The 23,410-nt window shown below is 33.6% G+C and overlaps 2 protein-coding genes across 3 annotated transcripts; one reads left to right on the plus strand and one right to left on the minus strand.

Moving 5' to 3' along the window:
- The first annotated feature begins 4,568 nt into the window (after nt 1-4,568).
- Nucleotides 4,569-5,543, plus strand: LOC129880232 (thioredoxin H2-like). The gene is made up of 3 exons (XM_055954177.1): nt 4,569-4,765; nt 4,969-5,091; nt 5,196-5,543. Exons 1-3 carry the CDS (start codon nt 4,622-4,624, stop codon nt 5,334-5,336), a joined length of 408 nt encoding a protein of 135 aa, XP_055810152.1. The 5' UTR covers nt 4,569-4,621; the 3' UTR covers nt 5,337-5,543.
- A 67-nt stretch (nt 5,544-5,610) lies between these two features.
- On the minus strand, nt 5,611-8,981 carry LOC129880231 (uncharacterized). 2 transcript variants are annotated; one of them, XM_055954176.1, is made up of 3 exons: nt 8,342-8,981; nt 6,187-6,652; nt 5,611-5,881 (listed from the first exon to the last, which is right to left on the minus strand). In XM_055954176.1, exons 1-2 carry the CDS (start codon nt 8,827-8,829, stop codon nt 6,205-6,207), a joined length of 936 nt encoding a protein of 311 aa, XP_055810151.1. In that variant the 5' UTR covers nt 8,830-8,981; the 3' UTR covers nt 5,611-5,881; nt 6,187-6,204. The 2 variants fall into 2 exon arrangements, with proteins under 2 accessions (XP_055810151.1, XP_055810150.1); XM_055954175.1 differs by having other exon boundaries at nt 5,611-6,652.
- Between the last annotated feature and the right edge of the window lie 14,429 nt (nt 8,982-23,410).

Consider the following 23,410-nt stretch of genomic DNA (forward strand, 5'->3'; position numbering starts at 1 on the left):
GACATTTTTCTTCTTCTGGAACTCAATTTCCTTTCTTTTTACCATCACATGCTTTAAGTATTTTCTGTAACAATATTCTTGTTTTGTTGATTGGAAGTAATTTTGTAACTTTTCTATTCAAACAGGAGATATTTATATGAAGTAGCAGTGTCTTGAAAATCATTCAAACAAATATATATAGTCGCTCTACAGTGAAGTCTGAATTTATACCTTTAGACAAGACTGGTAAAAAATATTGAATAGCTCTAGAATTTCTTAGAAGATATTTCATTTTGGTCCAAACGATGGGCTTCTATATGTATACATCATGATAGCTAAACAACAATTTATATATAACGGAAAGTCTCATCACACATCGGTGAAGACATAATATTGTTAGACAATTACTCTCTGTAATAATCACAGTTGATTACGTAAAGTTAAGAGATAATGTGTCAGATCTACTTACAAAAGACCTAATTAGAGAGGTGGTTGAAAGATCATTGAAGGAAATGAGACTATGATCGAGAACAAGTCATTGTGGCGATAACTCTACCTAGAAGACCGGAGATCTCAAGATCTAAGTTCAAGAAGATCAAACAAAGTCATTAGTGACGGTTCAATATAAATAATTTTTGACCCATTCTCGTGATGAGACAATGTTCCATATCAAAGATAGAGTGTTAAGACGTTTTAATGGTTTCTAAGTTTGATATGGGGTATATCAAATAGTGTATCTGTGGGATAACACGTTTAGGAATCACTTATGTAAGTGTGAAGCATACACTGCTTCAAGGAGAATTTTGTAAGACCAATACTCTATGCACTAACGAGCCAGACAATGTTCATGGATGAAACAAATAAAAAAGTGAGAACTAAAGATGGTCAAAAGATTAATTGTGTGGATTATGTTATTTATGTATACACCAAAGCTCGACGATTCATTCAAATCTACCAATTAATTAAGTATATCCGATAAATATTCACTACGAAAAGTTCAAAGGAAAATTTATTTATTCAGATGCAATTAATCTTTACACGAATCACACATGTTAATGCATGTTTTTTCATCATATAATCATTCTCCATTCATATGCGGAATTATTGGATTTTAAAAGGCATGAATGAAAAATGAAGTGTTTTTCCAAAAAGACACCAAGAGAAAGGATGCAATTTGAATAACACATTTTCACATTGAATGAATTGTAACTTTTTCGATGGGTAATGACTTTTCTTATAAGGCATAATAGCACTTGTTCATATTACCCTTTATTGGCTATAAATAGAGGAGTTTCTTCTCATTTTTTTGCATCGAATTTTTTAATATTCTTCTGCATATTTTCTTACAAACAAAAATATAGAATCATAGTGTATTTGTTACTTTGAATTCGACGAAATTATTGACGTTTGAGGTACCGCTACACCAATAATAGGCAAATCTATTTTACCCTAGGAGGAAACAATTCATAATTGTAACGACATGTTCCCGTCGTTACGGATTAGCTAATGGGGAAGAAAATCGGGTTAGAAAACTTTCGGGTAGTGACTTGAAAATTTTGAGCCTTGGCTAAATTTGGACGAAATCTAAGTCAGATGAGGTCTAGGGTAATCCGGGAATAGATGGGGGATTGAATTGTTAGTTTGATCAATTGAAATGATAGCCAAGATGATACGGAGTTTGTACGGCTTTACGGAATCGATTTTGGGTGAGTACAACTTCCGAAATCAATCTTGGCATGAAAGGCTAATTTTAAATGCTAAGGTTGGAGGGTGTGTTGTGAAATGGAAGTTTGAAGCTTAAGTTTTGAGCTCTTTGTTTCCATGCATCTCGCCAGCGAGGGGCTGCTAGAGCGAGATGTGGGACGCAACACAAAAATAGGGAAAAACCCCAGAAACAGTATTTTTCTGCAAAAATTGTTCTTAAGAGTTAAGAGGCGACCCAAGGCACTTTTTCATCGATTTTCCATGAATTCTCGCGCCAAAGACCAAGAACAAGACGAACGAAATCGAAAAGGGAAAGCTCCAGCGGTTTAGAGTTTCCAAAAGCTTGGTTCGGATAGGTGATGGTTTTGTCTTCCTGTATATGATATATGTGCTTGATAACTGTTTCATTGTATGCATACATGTATGTGAATAGGGAAAGATAAAACGAACCATGCAAAATGACTATTATTGTCTCTGGCTTGCAATGAACTTGTTCTTGATAGATATGACTGTTGAACTATTCATTGTAATTGTGATTGGTTGTGTATGCTTGGATCAGGTGTCACATTTCGACACGTAATTGAATCGGATTTCACTTTCCGACACAAGCTTGGATCGAGTGTCACATTCTGACACACTAATAGGTGTTTGTAGGTCCCATGAGAGGACCCTTCTTTGAAATTGCATGATAATTGGGACTGTTAATCTGTATGTATGCTTAAGTACTGGATATGAAATGATAAGTGGTAAGATACTCTATATGTATGTGTTTACTGTGTTGTAGTTACTTGCTCATGTCTCACTTATTGGCTAACCGCATGATCCTATCTGTACACCGTTGCTTTTTTGTACTGATATTGCACTTGCTCTGTCTTTGTTGAGTACAGGACATCTTCCGGAGGCTATTGAGAGACCTCGCATAGAAGATCGTTGATCTGTCAGAGTTCAAGCATGAGCCAATTCGTTTAGGCTACCATGAGCTCTTTTATATCTTGGTCCTTCATTCAGGACTTAAACTTTCAAATACTTGTTTATGATTTTGGGGTTGCATCCCCCGTTCTTTAGACTTGTTACTTCATTAGAATTTTGGTACGATGACTTTCAAGTCCTAAATGTTAATTTTCACATAATTGAGTTGATTGATTAGATTTTCTGAGTTTTTGGGAACTCGGTCTTATTTCATCATTTAAAACTTGCTTCTGCAACTTTAATTTGCTTATCTCTTGCAATTGCTGTTAGTTGGGCTGTAATAGGAGTTCTTCCACCGAAGGGTTAGTGTGGATGTCAATCACGGAGGGTCAGGATCGTGAAAATAACCTTGGATACAGTGGGAGATTAAATTCCTTAATAACACAGAGTCAATTCTATAATTTCAAATATTTTATATATCAAGTATTTTACTTTTTATTTTTCAGTTTATTTTGAAAATCTAGTTTACAATATTTGAACACAGTAGTACAACAGAAAGAAAGAAAACTATTCTACAGTAGCGCAAAGAAAACTCAAATGGCAGAGTAAATCACACGACATTTACTTTTTCAAAAATGATACAGAAATAAGGGGGAAAAGTTTGCAGATTTCGGGGTTTGTGTATTAAATCTAAGGCAAAACCTCTTAATATTTAAACAATGAAAACATGAGATGGAAAATGCAATTCAAATCATGTTTTTTCTCATTTCTCTCTCACACCTTAAACCCTAACAAGTGATTCATATTTTTACTTCATTAATTAGGATCACTTTACCATGTTAATATTATACATGTGACTAGTGTTTACACCAAATCAATACATCCATGTCATGTATTTGTATATAAACTTAAGTCACTTAAAATAAGATTAACTAATTCAAATGTTCATTTTATTACATCACCAACCATGATAAGTTTAATTAATCTAGTTTAAATACCCATGCGGTGAGTATTTACCGTGAACTATTGTATAAGAGATTATATTGATTGACATATATCAAATTCCCATGAAGATATGATGGGAAGTAGACAAGCAATAGAAATATGAAGGAACAAGTTGCTCTGATAGACCCTTGAGTCTGACCATTCTCTCAGGGGCGGAACCAGAATATTTGATAAGGGGGTTCAAGAAAATTAAAAAATAAGGGATTGGATGAAAAAAGTAAAAAAATGTGTCATTGTCGAGAATCGAACCCACGACCACAGGCTCAATCACAGGCGCCTTATCCACTAATCCACAATCTACATTTGTTAAGGGGATGCAAAAATAATATTTGTACATGAATAAAAAAATTCGCAATATATATATAGTGCAATTTTCCGACGAAGGGGGTTCGGTCGCCACCCCTCGCACCACTGTAGTTCCGCCCCTGCATTCTCTGAAATTCGCGCATAGCGAAAACTTAGTTCACCGAGCTGCTCTTTTTTAAATTACTCTGGTAGTAGGAATAGGAATAAAGAAGGAACAAGTTGTATACAACTAACTCCAGCTAACCTTCATCGTGTAACTTTAATTCAAGTCCTTAAGCTATGTCAAGATAGTAGGAATCAATACTTGAACAGGACATTGTTTCCATCAATAACAGCAAAGTTTTGAACTAGTTTTTGTTATTAATAGAGTACTTGTTATTCGACAAACTTCAAATATTATTTTCTTAAAGCTGATAATAAAGTAATAAACAACTTTGTTGTAGGGTGAAAATACAAAGTATGAGAATAATTAAAAATTACTGCAAAAAGAACCAACAGAAATAAAAGATACATAGCATCAAATCTTCATGATGGAAGGATCAATACAATGAAGAACAAATTCTGTAGTATTAGTTTAAGTTCCTTTTACATTTGAAAAGAGAAAACTTCATACATCAGCAACCAATATAAAAAGGGGTCCCTACAAGTCTCTAAGCTCCAACATCAATCCAAAGATAATCTTTCAGAAACCAGAAGTTGAAGAGCAAATTTGAAGAAAATGGGTGCTAACTACTCATCAACATGGCATGAAGCTTATAATATGCCAATCACACCACAAATCAAGAGGTCTCAAGTCATTGCTTTCCACTCTTCAACAAAATGGAAGCTCCATTTTGGTTCTTTGAAAGATACAAACAAACTGGTAACCATTTTGCAGCAACTTTTCAGCTAGTTTCTCTAATGAGAAATTGTATATTGACTTATCTTATATACATTAACTGTGTAAAAGACTATCGCTGTATTTAGTCGTCTTTTGAGTGACCCAATAGTGTTAAAAAATTGTTACTTGTGTTATAGAAGTCAGATGGTACTAATCATTGGTATATTTTTCTCTGTTGCTACTAGATTGTTATCGACTTCACAGCTACATGGTGTGGTCCTTGCAAATACATGGAACCAGTTATCAATGACTTTGCTGCTAAATATACAGACATTGAGTTTGTCAAGATTGATGTTGATGAACTGGCTGTATGTCATTCTCTTTCACATCACAACCCTCTTCTTTTTTCCCTTATCTTTTCAATATTTACGCGGATACTAATTTCTCTAAATCTTGGATGAACTGTAAATAGGATGTAGCTCAAGAATACGGGGTTCAAGCAATGCCAACGTTCGTGCTCATAAAGAAGGGCAAGGTAGTTGACAAGATTGTTGGAGCAGACAAGGATGGGCTACAGAAGAAGATTCAGAAACACAAAGCTACCTACATCTAAGCAAACCAAAGAAAGTTATGTAATGAGCAGAGTTTACTACAATGATAGGTCTCTGTGTTAGAATAAATGTCATCTGTCACTAAGAACTAATTATGTACTCATCTATGGTTCTTTCTCACTTCTGATGGTAAATTCAAAGAGGCTGATTTAAGCACTAATGTTGGTATATTGATTTGAATAAATAAAACTCTCTCTAGTTACTGTGTTCATGGAATGTCTTTTCCATATCCAACGGCATAACCCAAGCCCCTGAAGCCCCCTCAAGAATCTAAAATATGAAAATACAAAAGTATCTTTGACATTGTCATACAACGTCTTTATCACAGAAAATAAATATAATGATAAGATAAATGAATGTAAGTAAAAGACATTTAGTCAGTGCACCTTGTGAGTAAACCTGTCATCCTGATTGAGTTAGCTGACGGGGAGCTAAATGAAACGGGAAATCTTCATGCAAAGCAAATATACTCACAAGAAAAATCTGAAGGAGAGATTTCGTCCATACCAATGCCAAAAAGAACCAAGGCAATATATTCATCAAAAGTCTGTCATAGATGGAATACACAATTAGAACACAGTGCCACTACTCGCAACTACAATACTTGATATATAACATCCACCTTCAAATCAATCAACACGGCTATTCAACTACTTACTCCTTTTACATCCAACAAAAGAAAATGTAAGCAGCTAAGGTAGTAGCTACATTAGCTCCTCTTTTGGTGCTTACTATTTGTAAATATTGGAAGGCATCCTTAAGATTATATCCTAATATGCACAATTTCATTTCTATAGAAAACTAGTTAAATATTTACATTCCGCAGCACCTCCAAGATAGTGTTAGTGACACCTTAAGTTAAGCATAGGACTAGTCAATGCTCCTGCACAGCACCCTTCTGAGATCAGATTTCTGATCTGCACTTAGCCTTGATGGAAATTTAATGTCAAACTTGATCTTCAAATTCCCTTTTTGGCCACGTTCCTTTGATATTGGCATTCCCTCATTTGGGATTATCAGCTCCTGTCCTGGTTTGACAATCTCTTTGATTGGTATTGTGAGTTCCCTTCCATCCAAAGTGGTCAAGCTGATAGTTTTCCCAGTGAGAGCATCTAGTAAAGAAATTTTCTGATTGATGACTAGATCATTTCCATCCCTCTTGAAGATAGCATGTGGCTTTTCATCTATCACAAAAATGAGATCACCAGGGGCAGCTCCATATTCATAGTTTCCTTTCTCTGGAAAAGTTATTTTTGTGCCTTTCTTCCAACCTGGTTTGATGTGTATTGCTAGGACCTCTTCAACAGTTGTTGGCTTACTGCAAAAACAATTTCACACATGAAAGAAAAGTGATTACAATAGGACTTGATCTTAGAGCCACTGAGTGGAATAATTGAGAACTTAGAGCCACTGAGTGGAATAATTGAGTGAAACTTCACTCGACACGAAAGTCAGTTCATGAGGTGAGGATTGCCAAAGACCATACACACAAAGAACAAGACATTTGGAGTGTGAACAATATCACATCGGGATCCAACATTGGGTAAATCAAGAATAAGGATACGGTAGGCTCAAATACCATATAAAAGCAAATGGAATTTAGGCCTAACTTATCACTAAAAGCTAGTTTATGATGTGAGACTATGTAAGGAGACAACAACTCATTCTCCTCGACCAATATGAGACAATTAATATTTTGAACAGGGGAATTGCAACATTCAGGAGATAAATCTACCTCCCGGATGACCATAAATAAGCATTAAGCAACAGTGACTTTGATATACATCTGCAAATTGCGCTCGGTTTAAGAGATTTTGATCCCTAGTATAAAGAATTGCCATGTATTTTCTCTAAAAGAATCACATATCTTTTTCAACCTTTTAGACTTATTAAGTAACAAAGAAATGACAGAATTACATGTTTTGTTATTCTACGAATGGGGGATGCGCAAAAGCACAAGGGTTTAGCTGAAAAACATTTGGTCAAGATGTGTTTAAGATATTATTCTCACTTACAGATATTTTTGTAAGTGATGGGCACAAAAACAACTTCGAAAGTCAGTTTAAGATGAGTTTGTTATAGATTTGTATGTCAGTAGAAATTGAAGAGAACTTCTAGTATCACAGAGCCAAATTATTGAGTAATGTAATGAAACAGGTCCGATAAGAATGAAATGGGTATTGATCCTGTTATTCCTGTAGCCATCCTCAACTATTAGTTGTGCGATAATAGTTTTCAACCACTAAAATCCAAAAATATAAAGTTAATAACTTTACCAAGTGAGTTTCATCTTTCAGAACAAAAACTTGACACTAACATAAGATAATGATCCGACTTCATCCTTGATTCTATAAAATACGTTTTCGCTGCAACACCAAGGTGTTCTAAACCTTGCTGCCAGTTCAAAGCATATTCTTTATAGCTATGTCAAGATACTGGCTGTGGCTGATACACATTGGGATGTCAAAGAGCTATCAAACTTCTACCATACTCCACCAACGACATAGTTTGAAAACAGAATTACTGGGACTTCAATCCATTAACCAGGTAGCAGAGTGAATCGTGACCATTAACATCAATGAATCTATCATCATAGAAGCATAAAGGACCTCAGAGTTCCCCCGAAACACCCAAAAAAAGTGATAAGCAATTCAGCAATAGAAGAACATCATCTTCTATAGTCCAGAGTCCAGAGAAAATACCAAACATCTACTTTTTTTACTACCAAATTTGCATTCAATCTCAGCAATTTGATGATTAAAAATGAAAATTCGTCCCAGCTACAGAACAATTTTGATTCGGTCAATACGTCAGAAGAAAAGGAAATTAACTTTTTGCTTCAAAAAAAAAGAAAAGAAGAATGACTAAAAATAAACAAATACATGCTACATTAAAAAAATATTTTCATTTTTTGAAATAATCAAAGATAATTAATATAGGAACAAAGATGTGCAATTACGTATTTGACGATGACGCACAAAATACTTGTAAATATGCGTATACTTACCCGGAGTCATCAAGAAGAATCCTTGAGATCTTCATTTTCCTTCTGGATCCCGTGTAAAGCTCCTCCAAGCTACACGGAAGTTTATTCTCCACCGGCGCCGCTTTCCGACCTACTCCGGCACCAGAACCACTACTATACCCTTCCGATCCACCGAAAAACTCAGCAAAAATATCCTCCGCATCACGCGTTTTGAATCTAAACCCTCTACCGTTACCAGTACCACTACCAGCACTAGTTGGCGATGCCGAAGCAAATTGACCGGACTTCAACGCATCCTCACCGTACAAATCATAGATCTGACGCTTCTGAGGATCAGTAAGCACATCATATGCTTCAGAAATCTGCTTGAATTTTGCTTCTGCTTCCTTATTGTTCTGACTGTTCTTATCTGGATGCCATTTCATAGCTAATCGCTTGTACGATCTCTTTAAATCTTCTTCACTCGCACTACGAGATACTTTCAGTATGTTATAGTAATCAACTCCCATTGCAGCCGTCGGAAAAAACCACCGGCGATCGTCAGTGAAATGCACAGGGTAGATGTTGTGCTAAGATATGCCTGAGTGGGATGAAGAGAATGAGAGATTTTTTCTATTTGAATTTTTGTTAAGATGACTGCGCTGTTACAGAATGATAATGACTGGCCTAAAAAGATGAGATGGAAGAATCATGCTATATGTATAGCCTTTTCTTTTTATTGCACAATTTTTATTTTTAAAAAATTACTTTTATTATTGTGAGTTTGTGACTAAGGCATAAGCTTAAAGTATGGAGGTTAAATTAATTAATTTTCGGGTAATTTGAAATATATGGGATAAGATAGAAGTAGTTTTGATGAAGGACAAAATGTGATAAACGAAATTGAGATGATTTAGATATGTGAAAAATGAGATGTTTGAATATGTGATTGATTATGAATGGTTATTGACAAAGATGAATTCAGAATTTGAAGGCTACGGATGTCGCTATTTTATGTATAAATATATCTAGTATTAACGATAAAAATGGAATAAAAATGAGGGACAATTTTAAATATATATATAATAAACTAATTAGTTTATAATAAATATAGTCATGTTTTATTTACACTACTTATACATGAGCTATACGTTGAATATACATTATGATACACTTAAAAATTGAATATAACTTAACTATATATGAAATATACACCGACTATACATGCCTATACAACGAATGATCATTTTTTTGGTAATTATTTTTGTCGAATGGCCATATGACGTAATTATCCCTAAAAATAATGATTGATCAATTAATTTTTAGTTGTTAATTAAGTTTTTTATTAACAAATAAGTTTGTTTGTTCAATTATTTACTCTTGATTTAAGTTATTTTTGAATAAAATTCAAAAAATAAAAATAAAACATGAAAGAGCACCTTAAATTTTTTTAAAATCTTGCTTATCAATAGCTTAATTATTACACATTCTTTGTTTAATTATGTTAATTTGTTGTTTTAATGTTATATCATCACAATTTAAGGAGTATATACACATTTAAGGCTTGGTTGGTAACGTCCATCAAATCATAACATTAACTAATTAGATTACTAAATTAACATGGACTAAATCCTAATGGCTATGGTCAGATTGTCTTCCGAAAATAACCTTTCTATCTTTTAATATAAGTTGGTATTTTGATATATAATTTCATTTCGTGATTTAAAATTATGAGATAAAATTAATATTTAAACAATTGATTCTATTTAATTATAAGATGAAATCCCAAATCCTCCAAAAGGATTGTTTTGAAAATTTTATATGATAATTTCACATTTTTCAAATACAAAAATTAATTCATAAGTTTATATTTTATAAAACAAAGCCACCATTTTCCATCTACCTAAGTTTTTGTGAGAATATCAAAGGACAAATGAAATATTCATAGAATATGATGATACAGTTACTAATGATATTGATTATGTTCAACTTTAATAAAGAGTATTACACTACAATTGAATTACTTTTAATAATTTTCACAATTTATGAAATTTTGTGTTTATGAGTAAAAAAAAATACAACCTAAAATTTAAAATACATGTTCAAACAAAACTTTAATTTTCTTGTAATATAATTCTGATACCATAAAAAAAATATAAACGTGGCGTGATGTGATTGGATATAAAATGGCTTTGATGAAGGAGCTGTTTATTGGTAAGGTAGTTGGCGAAGAGAACGTGCAAGGGAGTAAAGTGAGTGGGGACCATAGACGGTATCTTCAGTTGTAAAAAGAATCTGTTCTGGCGTCGCTACGTGGCAATTTGGCGACTTGACGGCGGACCCCTCCGACTAGGGTGATAATTGAACGGGTTGGATCAAATTTATATAGATCATAATGAATCAAAATAATACACGGGTTAAGACCTAACTTAATTTAATTAATTTGCTTGAATCAAAACTAGCTAGATAATGAGTGATAGAACATTTCAAGATCTAACCCAACATTGTTTTTTACTAAGTTTTATTTATTTTTGTTTGTTCTGTTACAATATTTTAGTTCTTCTTTCGTTTTATTTCATGTGACACTCTTTGACTTGACACGATATTTAAGAAAAATGTAAGACTTTTGAAACTTGTCGTTTGGAACAATCTTTAAAAATTTGTGTGACTGAGAATTATTTTATTAAGGATAAAATAAGAATTTTAAAGTTAAATTATTTTTAATTATAATAAGGTGACATTTTTAGGACGGATTAAAAAGAAAACAAGGTCTAATAAAATGGAGTATCTAGTACTTTTTTTCTCTTTATTATAATTATATATATAACATATCAATTTTTTTAAAATTAAATAAAAATATTTTGATAGAATTTCTCTCAAATTAATTTGAGCTATATATCAATCAAATTTTTAGTGAGTTGAATGAGTTAAACTAATAAATGAGATAATCAATAATATGCTCAAATTTAAATAGATTGAACAAATTTGACGAGTTGAATTTGATTTTGTCACCCTTGTCTAGGACGTCGTATTACTATTAACTCCATTTGAAAAATGTTTAATTTCTGTGGACCCATTCATGGTGGCCCATATTATTTAAGATATAAAACAGTGCTCGTTTTAATTGCAAATGAGATGGTACCACGCCTAAGGTAAAGCGCCAATTCTCAATTATTAGACCACATGAGAGAGATGTAAGGAACACAAAATTTGAACCTTGATTTTATTTTTTATTTTAAAAATAATACTTTTCCATTTTAAATTATGTGATATAATTTGACTTGACATAAAATTTAAGAAAAAAAGAAAGATTTTTGAAAATTATGATTTAAAATAAGTCATAGATATTTTGTGGGTATAAATCATTTTATTAAGAGTAGAATAAAAAATTAAAATTAAATGATAACTAAATATAAAAATATATATTTTTTGGACTGACTAAAAATAAAAATGAGTCGTATAAATGACTTGAAATGGATTAAGAATAGGAAAAACTACGGGATCTAGCAAACCTTAATACATATTTAAATTAAATAACTATAGTTTACTTTTTAAAAATTACATGGATATACTTATAATATAAATAGCAAAACTAATTAATATTCCATAATAATTTTTTATTTTAATATTATATATTGAGAATTAAATATTTAAAAAAAATGAAGCTATTTACATGCCAAATAATTACTGTTGCCTTTTATACGCCTAAAATTATGCTTATTTCCAATGTTTTTTCTAGAGAAACTAAGTTAGATATACTCACTTTAAAGCTCTCTCTCACCTTTCACTACGGAATAGAGAAGCCCGATTTTAGGTTTATTTTTTCCCAAATCAACATGATTTTCTTGCACAAATTTAGGAGTGATTTCAGTGATTTATGTTCATTAGATATCTTCTAATTATGTAGATATATTCTAATTTCGATTTTTGCTATTTTTTTTCAAGTTATCATTGTATACATATTCATGTTTCTTCTAGTTTCATAGGATTTTGGAGTTTTTGATTCAACCACTGTTGTAGCCATAAAAATGGCAGAAATCAACTCTTCTAAGAGGGTTATAAGAGGTATACATTTATTTGATGATTTGTTGAACGAAATTCCATCATTTAATCTGGGTATTACTCAAATTCAAGTCGATTTTTTAGGCTCTATTGCAGCATTGGAGAATGAAAGAAGATCACAGAAGGCTAATGATCCTATACCATTGAATCTCACAGATGAAACTGAATCGGCAAAATCCACAAAGAGGAAAAAAGATTCAATTCCCTTAAACATGCAAAATAGCCTCGAAAAAAAAAGGTCAACAATGTTGATCTGGTTAGCAGTGAAAAAATTGGTGGTGAGCAGCAAGAAGCGGAGGATGAAGATATCGATGTTTTTCTAGCAAACTTGATTTGTTTATACTTTTGGATACTTGATTTTTTATTTTTTTGAGAAATTTTTAGAGTTATATATATATACACACACACACTTTTGAATATAATTATCCACCTCAAATTCAAGCTCTCTTTTCCTAACATCGGAATAGGATTTTTGATGACTTTAAGCCATCTTCAACCTTCCTCTTATGAGTCTTACCTTCTCCATAGCATCGATAACCAAATCTAGACCAATCAAGGCCATCTCACCCATTTCAAACATTCCTCCGGGGATCTGCATCTCCTCCCATATAATGCGTCAAAAGGAGCCATTTGGATGCTAGAGTGATAACTATTATTATAGGCAAACTCAATCAATGGAAAATGGACATTCCAACTTCCTTTAAAATTAATAACACACGCCCTTAACATATCCTCTAAAGTTTGGATCGTTCTTTCGGCTTGACCATCGATTTGAGGATGAAAAGTGGTACTTACTTAACCTTTGTACTAAGACCCTTTTGAAAAGACTTCCAAAAATGTGAAGTGAATTGTGTACCTCGATCCGATATGATGGACAAGTGTTATCAGTTGTGCCATGCTTATGATTTGCCAATTTGTGCCATGTATGAGTATAGGTTGTCAATTTGAGGGTTATCATTTATGCCTTGTATAAATAAAATTTTGAGTATCCTGAAATACAGTAGCTACACTATTTTTTTTAAAAAAGTGAAATGTATTTGAAAGAACTCATATTTGTGTTCATTTGAATAAAATGTAGACATGTTAATGTAGTCATGTTAAAGTATAAGTTTATACTTGAATATAGTAGTGAGCCTCATTCATATGATAAAATCGAAGTAATAATCTGATATACTTATACATATACTTTAACATGCTTCTTAATTGTTTGTTATACTAAAACTTTAACATGCTTGATACTCTAATACTTTTGCATGATTTATATTCTGATACTTTAACATTCTTGATTTTTTGATACTTTACCTTTGTTCAATGTACTTTTATACGTATAATTTCACATGTCTACTTTAACATGTTTGTTTATTAATTAACTTGTTTTGTTAACTAATACTTTATCATGTTTGATATTCTTATACTTTAATTAATTCGTTATACTGATATACTTATACTTTATATGCATAGTAGTATCCATATGTGTAATTATACTTTATATGTATAGTAGTATCCACATGTTGTATCCTCATTACAATTTGTTTACATGTATAGTAGTATTCACAAGTGTAATTCATTAAATTTTGTAATGATTTGTATCGTTGCTATATTAATAGATTTAGTTATATTACTACTTGTATTCATTAAGTTTTGTAATGATTTGTATCCTTGCTATATTAATAGATTTGTATCCCCGTATGTAGAAAATCAGATTCTATGTGGTGAATCATCTGATTGAAGCACCGCATATGCAGATATATGCAAACCACAACATAATTCAAGATTTGAAGGACAAGCTTACCAATGTACAGTTGAATTAATTCAAGAATACATATTTTGGCGTATATACACTATCGAAAGTACTTACACACAAGGAATACAACACAAAGTCAGGATACAATTTTTTTAACTGAACATATACCCGTACACACATGTCGTTGGGCATTTTCATTGGCATGTCATTACCTTCAACAATGTATCTGATTTTCATAACCTTACTAGTCAGATCAATATTCAAATGACAAGAAATTAGGTTAATTAAATCAGAATACGAAGAATGTTCCTTCATCATGACTCCATCGATACTATATTCAATGTAGCAATTTTCTTCGTTCCACTTTCCTGAATGCCTTATTAATACAGTTATACTTGCAATGTTTTTCACCTTTTTCAAAAAATGAATCAAAAAAATAATTTGATGAATACAGTGAACTAATCAAATACAATCATAACAAAAGAATTTACATATAATAATACGTTAATACCTACTCAAAATTACAGAGTAACACTCTTCCAGGCAAACCTCACGCAGACTGAAGAAAAAAATAGAGAAGAAAATAAGTGTCCCAATGTTTTTGCTATTCTGATATAATTCCAATTGAATTTTCATATATTTCTATAATAGTAGTAGTTATTAACAATGGGAAGATGAGTGATTTAGGGACATAATTATAGGAAGTCAGTTATTGTAACTGATATGCTTTATTTAATGCACAATATATAGATTTTGTATGTCTGTATAGATTTTGTATGTTTGTATGTCTGTATATATATACACATATATATTTAGCTAATTTTTTATATAAAATATAGTCATTATTAGTAAATACAGTAAAACCTCTATAAATGCATATGCTTGAGACCGGAAAAAAACATTCATTTATCGAGATTATTAGTTTATCGATAAATGCATAAAATATTTATTTATCGATAAATAAATATTTATTATTTTAGAGAGTATTTTGCAGTATGTGCCATAAGAAAGAAAAAAAAATATTTGAATTAAGAATTTCAAAAGTTTAAATCTAGGAAACTAAAAAGTGTAGTCTTTGCATATTTATTATTTAAATCTAGGAAAGCTAAACGAATTTAGTGAAATTTAATGTTACTAATTGTATTCATGTATATAGAATATGAAGAGATTTCAAAAAGTTAAAGATGAGATTAATTTTGGTTTTGGTGGGAAGAAAAAACAATCAACTATAGAATCATATTTTAAAAAGAAATAGTTATTGGTATAGTATTATCGACTGATTAAATATATATAAATTTTTGATGTATTCTAATAATTATTACTTTATATTTTTTCTGGGCCTTTAATACTTTATTTTTAATTATTATCTAATGCATTTAGCGAGAATATTATTTTAATATAACTGTCCCAAGTTGGGACCGGAGAAAAATATTCATTTAGCGAGATTATTATTTTATCGAGATTTTACTGTATGATACTTATAGCTATTTAAATTCTATAACCCATAAAATATAGCTATTTATGTAAGTTTCTCTTAAGAATAAGGAGATACCGTATACATGAGGAAATGAGCACCGATGTAGGTATCAATTGTCATATAGGGCTATTTAGCTAGCTATTATGTTAAATTATTTATGATTAGTTGCCTCGTAAATGTAATTGTTGAGCCTGCCATGATTGGATCCATATATTATTGATTTACATGTCTCCATATTACTCTGAATATCAAATTTATATTGTTATGTATAATGAAATTGTATTGATTTATTTGTTGCACTGCATATATGTCTTATGTGTGCATATGATATTTATGATGATATTTGACATTCGAGCTCATATTATGTGATGGACTATATGGTTATGGCCTGATGATATTTGGTTTTGGTGAACATAGGCGGATCTAGTGGTAATTCAGGGATTCATTCGAACTCCCTCGACAAAAAATTACATTGTATATATAAGGTATTTTAAAATTTTTTTATGTTCTTTTGAATAAACCTATGCATATCATCCCTATATATATGTCGATTTCGTACTTTTACTTGTTGTTGGGTGACATTATATTGTGTTTGGTTATGAACTTTATATGTTGATGCTTTCTCTAAGTAACATAGGTTGATGATAAGAATTTCTAAAGGCTAACCCTAGCTTATTACTTTGTATTGCGTTTTAGCGATGAAATGTGAAAGTCACTTTTTGAAAGAGCAATGTAGTGATTTAGTGATGAAATGTGAAAGTAACTTTTTGAAAGAGCAATGTAGTGGAAGAAAGAAACTTTCAAGTGCTTAAATATAAAAGCATTCCTTTATGCTCCTAAAGGATTGAGAAGAAGGCAAATCTCGTGTTGTCATCGCTTGCTTGGCTCCGACTTTATAAAATGATCGAAAGATTCTTCTTTTGATAAAAAATTTGATTCACTAGGCGAAATACCGATTGAAGATATGCATCTCTTCAACACACTAGTGTGAACAGGCGTTTGAAGTGCATTGTACAATTGTGCATCAATGATTCGCCAGTGCAACGCCGGATGAAGAGGTGCGCATCTCTTCAGTGCACTGCTTTAAACCAGCATTAGAAGGGCACCGCACTATTGGACATCGGCGATCGCCGGTGTAACACTGGTCCAAATCGGTGTTACGTTTTCTGAATCACTGTGTTTTTTCTGAAGCAGTTTTTAATGGTTATAAATATCTGATTTTTCCTCATATATTGATATATGAAATAGTACACTCGAATACTAAATTTTAAAATTAAAACTCCTCCTTGAAAATATTGAAGTGTGATTTACTCTTGTTGCGTGAGTTCGAGATTTTACAAATTTGAGGTACCACTATTTAGCAGAGTGAATCATTTTATACTGAAAGGATATATTCCATAACTTCAGATATTTGAGGAGAATAATTTCCTTAAGGACACATTATGAATTCAATGGAGTTGATTCTAATTCTATCTTCAACTCTTTCTTGCTTGTTTATTAATTTTTAGAAATTGTTTTGAATGCAGATATTCTTTATTTATAACCTGGAAATAACACTGTTAGGATCGGTCTATGATACTGCTGAGTGCTGAGTATATGTTATTTTTTTATTTTTTTAATTTCCCATCCCGGTTCGAGTCCATGTAACCCTGATTAAATCCAGATTGAGCACTGCAGGGTCCATTCGAGGGGTGGCGCTCCCAGTAGGATTTTTTTTCATACCCAGGACTCGAACTCGAGAGCTCTGATTAAGAGTAAAACAGTCCTACCACTGTCCCATAACCCACGTTGGTAACTCAGCAGTATCATAGACCGATCCTGTTATTTTTCTACTAATACAATATTTGCTATATTTTTATGTGAAGATTTGAACATTACTTATATCTTCACGCTTTCAGAAGTTTAGAAGTTACGGTTTAGAGAGAAACTTTTGTAGAAAGAATTGAAATCACCCAAATACTTATATCTTTAATTCATTTTACAAGTCAAAATTTATTAATATATTATATATCTTTTCAATTTTCAAATATTGTTTTATCGAAAATTCATAATAATAAATAGAGCGTATTGTTGTTTAGATTTTACATTAAATTTCGTATTTCTTAGAATTTTTGAGTAGTTATATATTTCCTTATTGTGTTATTATTAAAATGTATTTAAACTTGAAGGCATATATGACAGTGTGTTTTTAGTAGATTAATACAATTGGAAAAAAATATATCACATATTGTAAAAAAATATTTCTCCGCTAAAAATATTTCATTTAGGGGTGGACATCAATATCAAAAAATCGAATCGAACTATAAAATTTGATTTTGCAGTACATCAGTTCGATCTCATTTTTCTTTTTTTCTAAAACTTCATTAGGTTTTAGGATTCCGGTTAACCGAAATTTCCATAATTTTTTTATGCCACGTTTGAAAATTCATTCAGGATTTTTTACGAGCAAATTCAATTAGTGAAATAAATATTATGATATTATTGTATATTTAAAACTTATAATATATCAATTATAGTTTTGGATTTATAATTTTTGGACTAATTTATCCCACTTGAGAGGTGTGATAAAATAATGAGGAATTTTCGCATATAGCCACTTAAAAATATCTTAATTATACTCTACAGCTATAGTTTGCTAATTACAATTCGTAGCTATAGTTATAGTAGCGTTTGTATAATTCGGGCAGTGTTTGTATACGTTTGTATAGTTCGTTATACAATTCACAGTTTTTGTATAGCGTTTGTATATTTCACTATACAATTCATGCACAACGTTTGTATAATTCGCTATACAATTTGTGGTATATATTTCGCTATACAATTCGATTCGCGCACAATATTTGTATAAATGTAACAACTTGTCCCCGTTGTTAGGAATAGGCCAATGGGGAAGGATTTCGGATCAGAAAACTTCAGGTAGTAACTTCGGAAAAAATTAGCCAAGGCTAGATTTGGATGAATTCTAAGTCAAGTAAGGTCTAGGGTAATCATGTGAATGGTGGAAGATCGAATCTCTAATTTATTTGGATAAGTTGATAGCCAAGATGATACGGAGAATTTACAGCTTCACGGAATCGCATTTTGGGCGAGAAAACTCCTGGAATTGGATTTGGCGTGAATGGTATATTTTAATATGTCCTTGAGAAGGAATGTGTTGTGAAATGGGGGCTTGGAGCTCAAACTTCAAGCTCACTATTTCCGCATATCTCGCTAGAGCGGAATTTCTCTCGCCACAGCAGAACAGTCGCGACTTAAGTCGAAACCCCCCCCAGAAATGGTCTTTTTCTGCAAAAACAGTTTCTAGAACGACATGAGGCGACCTAGGGCGATTTTTATAGATTTCCCACGGATTTCCATGCTTAAGGTAAGAATTTTACTCCCTAAATTCATCCTTTGATTCCTACAACTTAGAAACTATGGTTGATAATCATTTGGGGGGGGGGGGGGTTGAAACTAAAACTAATAGTGGGAAATAGCCCTAGGATGGGGTTAGGATCATGGGTTTTGGCCTTGGGTAAGAATTTAGTTATAATTCTTGTGAATTAGGCTATTTTATTGATCCTTGTGTATATGTGACTTGTTCTAGAACAAGAACTAGCAAAAAGAACCTGAAAAGGAAAAGTTGTTACACTTTAAGGTTGTTGAAGCTCCAATTCAAGGTAGGTACTGATTTTGTTTCCCGTATTTGTTTCATATACTTGTTAAATTGCTTCATGATATGCATATGTATATATGAGTAGGGAAACATGCTAGATTATATGTGAAATGATCACTTACTGGCCTGTAGTGTGATGAACTTGTTCTTGGTGATAAAATGCTGAATATTGAGTGTAATTGTGGTTGTTTGCATGACTGGGATTGGATTGGGTGTCACGTTTTGACACATATTTGGATCGAGTGTCACGTTCTGACACAAAGTTGAGTATTTGTAGGTCCCATGAGAGGACCCTGTGTAAAGTTATAGCATGTTGAAGTTATAGAATTGTGATCTTGCTGAATATTGTTGTAGATGAGGTTGGTTAACTTATTATGTATATGTGTGCTTGTCATGCCAAGTTTACTTATTTATGATCCGCTTATTGGCTAACCGCGTGATCCTACCAGTACACTATTATTTTATTGTACTGATACTACACTTGCTCTGCCTTTTGTTGAGTACAGAACATATTCAGCAGGCTGCAGAGAGACCTTGCGTAGAGGAGTAGTAATATCTTGTTCAAGTCCAAGGTTGACCTATTCTGTTATGCTACCGTGGACTTTCTCATCCGTCTTAGTCCTTCGTCCGGGACTCAAATGTTCAAACAACTGTTAATTTCATTAATGATGTCTTTTGGGACTTGTATTTCCCCTTTCTACACTGTTTTATTTTTTGAATTTTGGTACGATAACTTTTAGTTCCTAGGATGTATTTACTTTCGCATTTTTTACATCTTTAAGCTTTGGTATACTTCGCTATTATTGTTATTGGATTGTTGAAAATGATTCTCCCATCGGAGGGTTAGTGCGGGTCTCAGTCACGACGAATCGGGATCGTGACAAATTTAGTATCAGAGCCTAGGTTCGTTAATCTCATCATACTAAAATGAGTCTAATAGTGTCTTGTGAAATGGTACGGAGATGTCTGTACTTTTCTTCGAGAGGCTATAGGACTTTAGAAAAAGTTTCGTTATCTTCTTTCCTCCGTGCTATAACTTGATTCAAATTGGTATCTGGTGATTCAAATTTGTATCTAACTTCTTTCATTCTCTTGTCCGTAGATGGTTAACACTCGCTATAATGGTGTACAATCCGTAGCTCTAGGGGAGCCAAAGAAAAAGCCAGTCGTTCGAGGACGAGGCAGAAGTAGAGGCAGGAGAGGGAGACGAGGCAAGGGGAGAGGGACACACGGCAGGGGCAGAGGGAGAGCAAATCCGCCGGGGGGAGGTTCCAATTGAAGAGGTGCCCATAGGTGTGGTCCCTCCTACTCCCCAAAACGAGTTAAAGGGAGAGGTAGAAGTTGGAGAGGAAGAGGAGCATGTTGAACAAGAGGAGGGCACCCAGACTAGAGCTGTTGGTATTCCCCCTCTGGACCTCATACTAGCTCAGCAGATCATGGCTTTCTTGAGCGGGTTGGCCGACACTGGTCCATTCCCACCATGCTCGCAACACCAGCTCCGCCGCTCATCCTGTTGCTACTGCAGCTCAGCTAGCAGATGAGGTGGTAGGCACTGATGTTTTCTTCAGACCACTTCTGGGTCCTGTGATGACCAGTACCGAGCATGACCCTAGGTGTGGCCGGCACTCGAAAGCCATTTCTGGCCTCCAAGCGAACCACCTGATCCAGTCACACATTTATTCAATCACATTCTCTCAGCGGAAGACTCAATCAATGAAATACTATTTATAATTTAGGGCCAAAGGCCGAATAACTATCAAATCAACAAACAATTATAGAACAACTACTCAAAAGAATAATCCAACACTTCTACGCTCCGGTCTATAAAGCCTCTATCAACAATCTAGGAGGTGCCAATGACAAGCCCATGGCTACCAATAATAAAAATAAAGGAAACAACACAAAACTATACAGGAAAGATCAACATCCTCCGGAAACTAGGAGGACTCACCAACTAGTTGGGAGTGTGTGGATCTTCAACGGTGCACCGGTTGATGATCTCTAGTACCTGTCTCTGCATCATCAGGCCAAATAGCGTCAGTACATTGAATGTACGAGTATGTAAAATGGCCGAATGAAACAACATTAGAAAAGACCAAATTAACTCGGGAATCTCAACTCAGAAAGAAGTACAACTCAAACAAGTGTCCTAAGTCTAAGCAGGAATATAGTTTAGACGGGACCAAATCGCATACAATTCAACTCAATCCGACTCAGAGTACTATCAAGACCTATGTGGGAGTTTCTCTTATCCGACAACCATCACTTATGAGCCAGTGACAGTACAACAAACCGACGTTGTTGCCGCATCCGTTCATACTTTGCCAGGGTATGAACGAATCAACCAATCATGGATCCAATCCAACCAAGTCTTATAATGTCAGGACAATAATTTTTGGGGAAGCATCCGACTTTAATGGTTCAATCCCTTCCTACGTTTGGCGACGTAGTTATTGGGTTCGAGTATGGACTATACTCTTACCCAATTCGGTGCTCGATATTCCTCACAAGACTCAATGCTCATAAAACTCCATCTAATCAACTCAATCAAATCATATCGACAAGTCTCATTTAGAACCTTGTCAACTCATCAACTCTATCACAATCAAACATCTCCCAATCATACTATCTGATCAATCCCAATCATATCTTTCAAGAGTAAATTTAAATATACGTTTATAGCAATATACAAACATATCCAATCATTCCTCTATTCATTTAACACATCTTTGGAACTCATTACAACTCCAAGGTTTTAAACCAACAATTCAAGATGAACAACATATTTAAGAGAATTAACATTTTTGTCATAATCCATATAGTCAAGAAAATCACTAAAGCATGTTTAACAACTCATCTTCATCAACTCATACTAACATGAAGGTTCTTTTTAGAAATTCCTTGACTCAACGACATCAACACAACAGAAATCAAATTAATAGATGACAAGACTCATTTGGACATAAGCCTATCAAGAAACTCCATTCTTATGAACATTTAACCTCAAAGAAAGTGTAGGGCATATGGGTGGACTCAACCCATATTTTGAGTAGCCTTACATACCTTGGAGTAGATTTTGAAGGAACCTTGTTGTTGGGTCTTCAATGGGAACTTGAACTCTTGAAGCTCTTGGAGGCACTCCTTGTTGGAGAAGGATTTGGAGAAGAATTAGAAGAAGAGAGGGACAAGTTAGGGCTTTTAGAAAGAGAGAGAGGGACTGAAAATGGTCCCAAAAACATTCCAAGGCCGTGTATATATAATTTGGGGAAATACCCAAAATACCCTTTCTCCAAAAATTTGGAAAATAGGCCAAAAACACCCTTGGCGCGATAGTGGCACGTCGCGCCACTGCAGCACCAAGTCGAATAGGCGTAAAAACCCTGCAACCCAATAGTGGCGCATCGCTCCAGGGACCAAACTACTGAGACTGTTTTATGGTGCGATGGTGGCGCGTCGCGCCCTTATAGCGCCCAGCCAAATTTTTTGGGTTCTGGAAAATAGGCCTGAAAAACCCTGCTAAACCTAATAGTGGCGTGCCGCGCCAGGGACCAAACTACTGAGGCTATTTCCTGGCGCGTCGCGCCACTGCGACGCCAAGCCCAGGTTTCCTGCAGTTACAACCCAGGCCTAAAATTCCTGCAGTACCCATCCGTCTTAGGATCGTCATATCTTTTGACTCCGAACTCTAAAAATTACATTCTTGGTGGCGTTGGAAAGAAGACTCGACGACCTTAATTTAATAGGTCATGGGCCACCCAAATCATCATTTTTCAAACGATATGATCATTAGAAGTCGACCATTATACAAACTTCTTCGACAACTTACCCAAGACAAATTCCTTTTGACTTAGCTTGGTTGTAAGGATCCCTTATGACCCCACATCACCTCTAACACTCTTTAATTACTTAGGAACTCATCCTTACTCATGCATAAGCTTCACAATAATTGAGTTCGACCCTACACGAATACAAGAAAGGTCCGAATCTTAGGGAAGAATTTTTTTTTGGGGGGGGGGGGTTACAATGACATGATCACTAAGTTCCTAAAACTCAAACCTCTAGCCTTCTATGGTACTGAAAATAAAGATGCTTATGAGTTTATTCTTGATTGCTATGAGAGGTTACATAAGCTGGGATTAGTACATTAGCATGGAGTGAAATTTGTGACATTTA

Source organism: Solanum dulcamara, chromosome 2 (genome assembly GCF_947179165.1).
Source record: "Solanum dulcamara chromosome 2, daSolDulc1.2, whole genome shotgun sequence".
In the NCBI taxonomy this organism is placed as follows: Eukaryota; Viridiplantae; Streptophyta; class Magnoliopsida; order Solanales; family Solanaceae; genus Solanum; species Solanum dulcamara.

Bases quoted from the DNA above. Each gene is read 5' to 3' on its own strand.
- LOC129880231 (XM_055954176.1), bottom strand. From the start codon at position 8,829: ATGGGAGTTGATTACTATAACATACTGAAAGTATCTCGTAGTGCGAGT. The intron at 6,653-8,341 runs GTAAGTATACGC...TTGTTTTTGCAG, and splicing joins ATTCTTCTTGATGACTCCGG to TAAGCCAACAACTGTTGAAG.
- LOC129880232 (XM_055954177.1), top strand. From the start codon at position 4,622: ATGGGTGCTAACTACTCATCAACATGGCATGAAGCTTATAATATGCCA. The intron at 4,766-4,968 runs GTAACCATTTTG...TGTTGCTACTAG, and splicing joins TGAAAGATACAAACAAACTG to ATTGTTATCGACTTCACAGC. The intron at 5,092-5,195 runs GTATGTCATTCT...AACTGTAAATAG, and splicing joins TTGATGTTGATGAACTGGCT to GATGTAGCTCAAGAATACGG.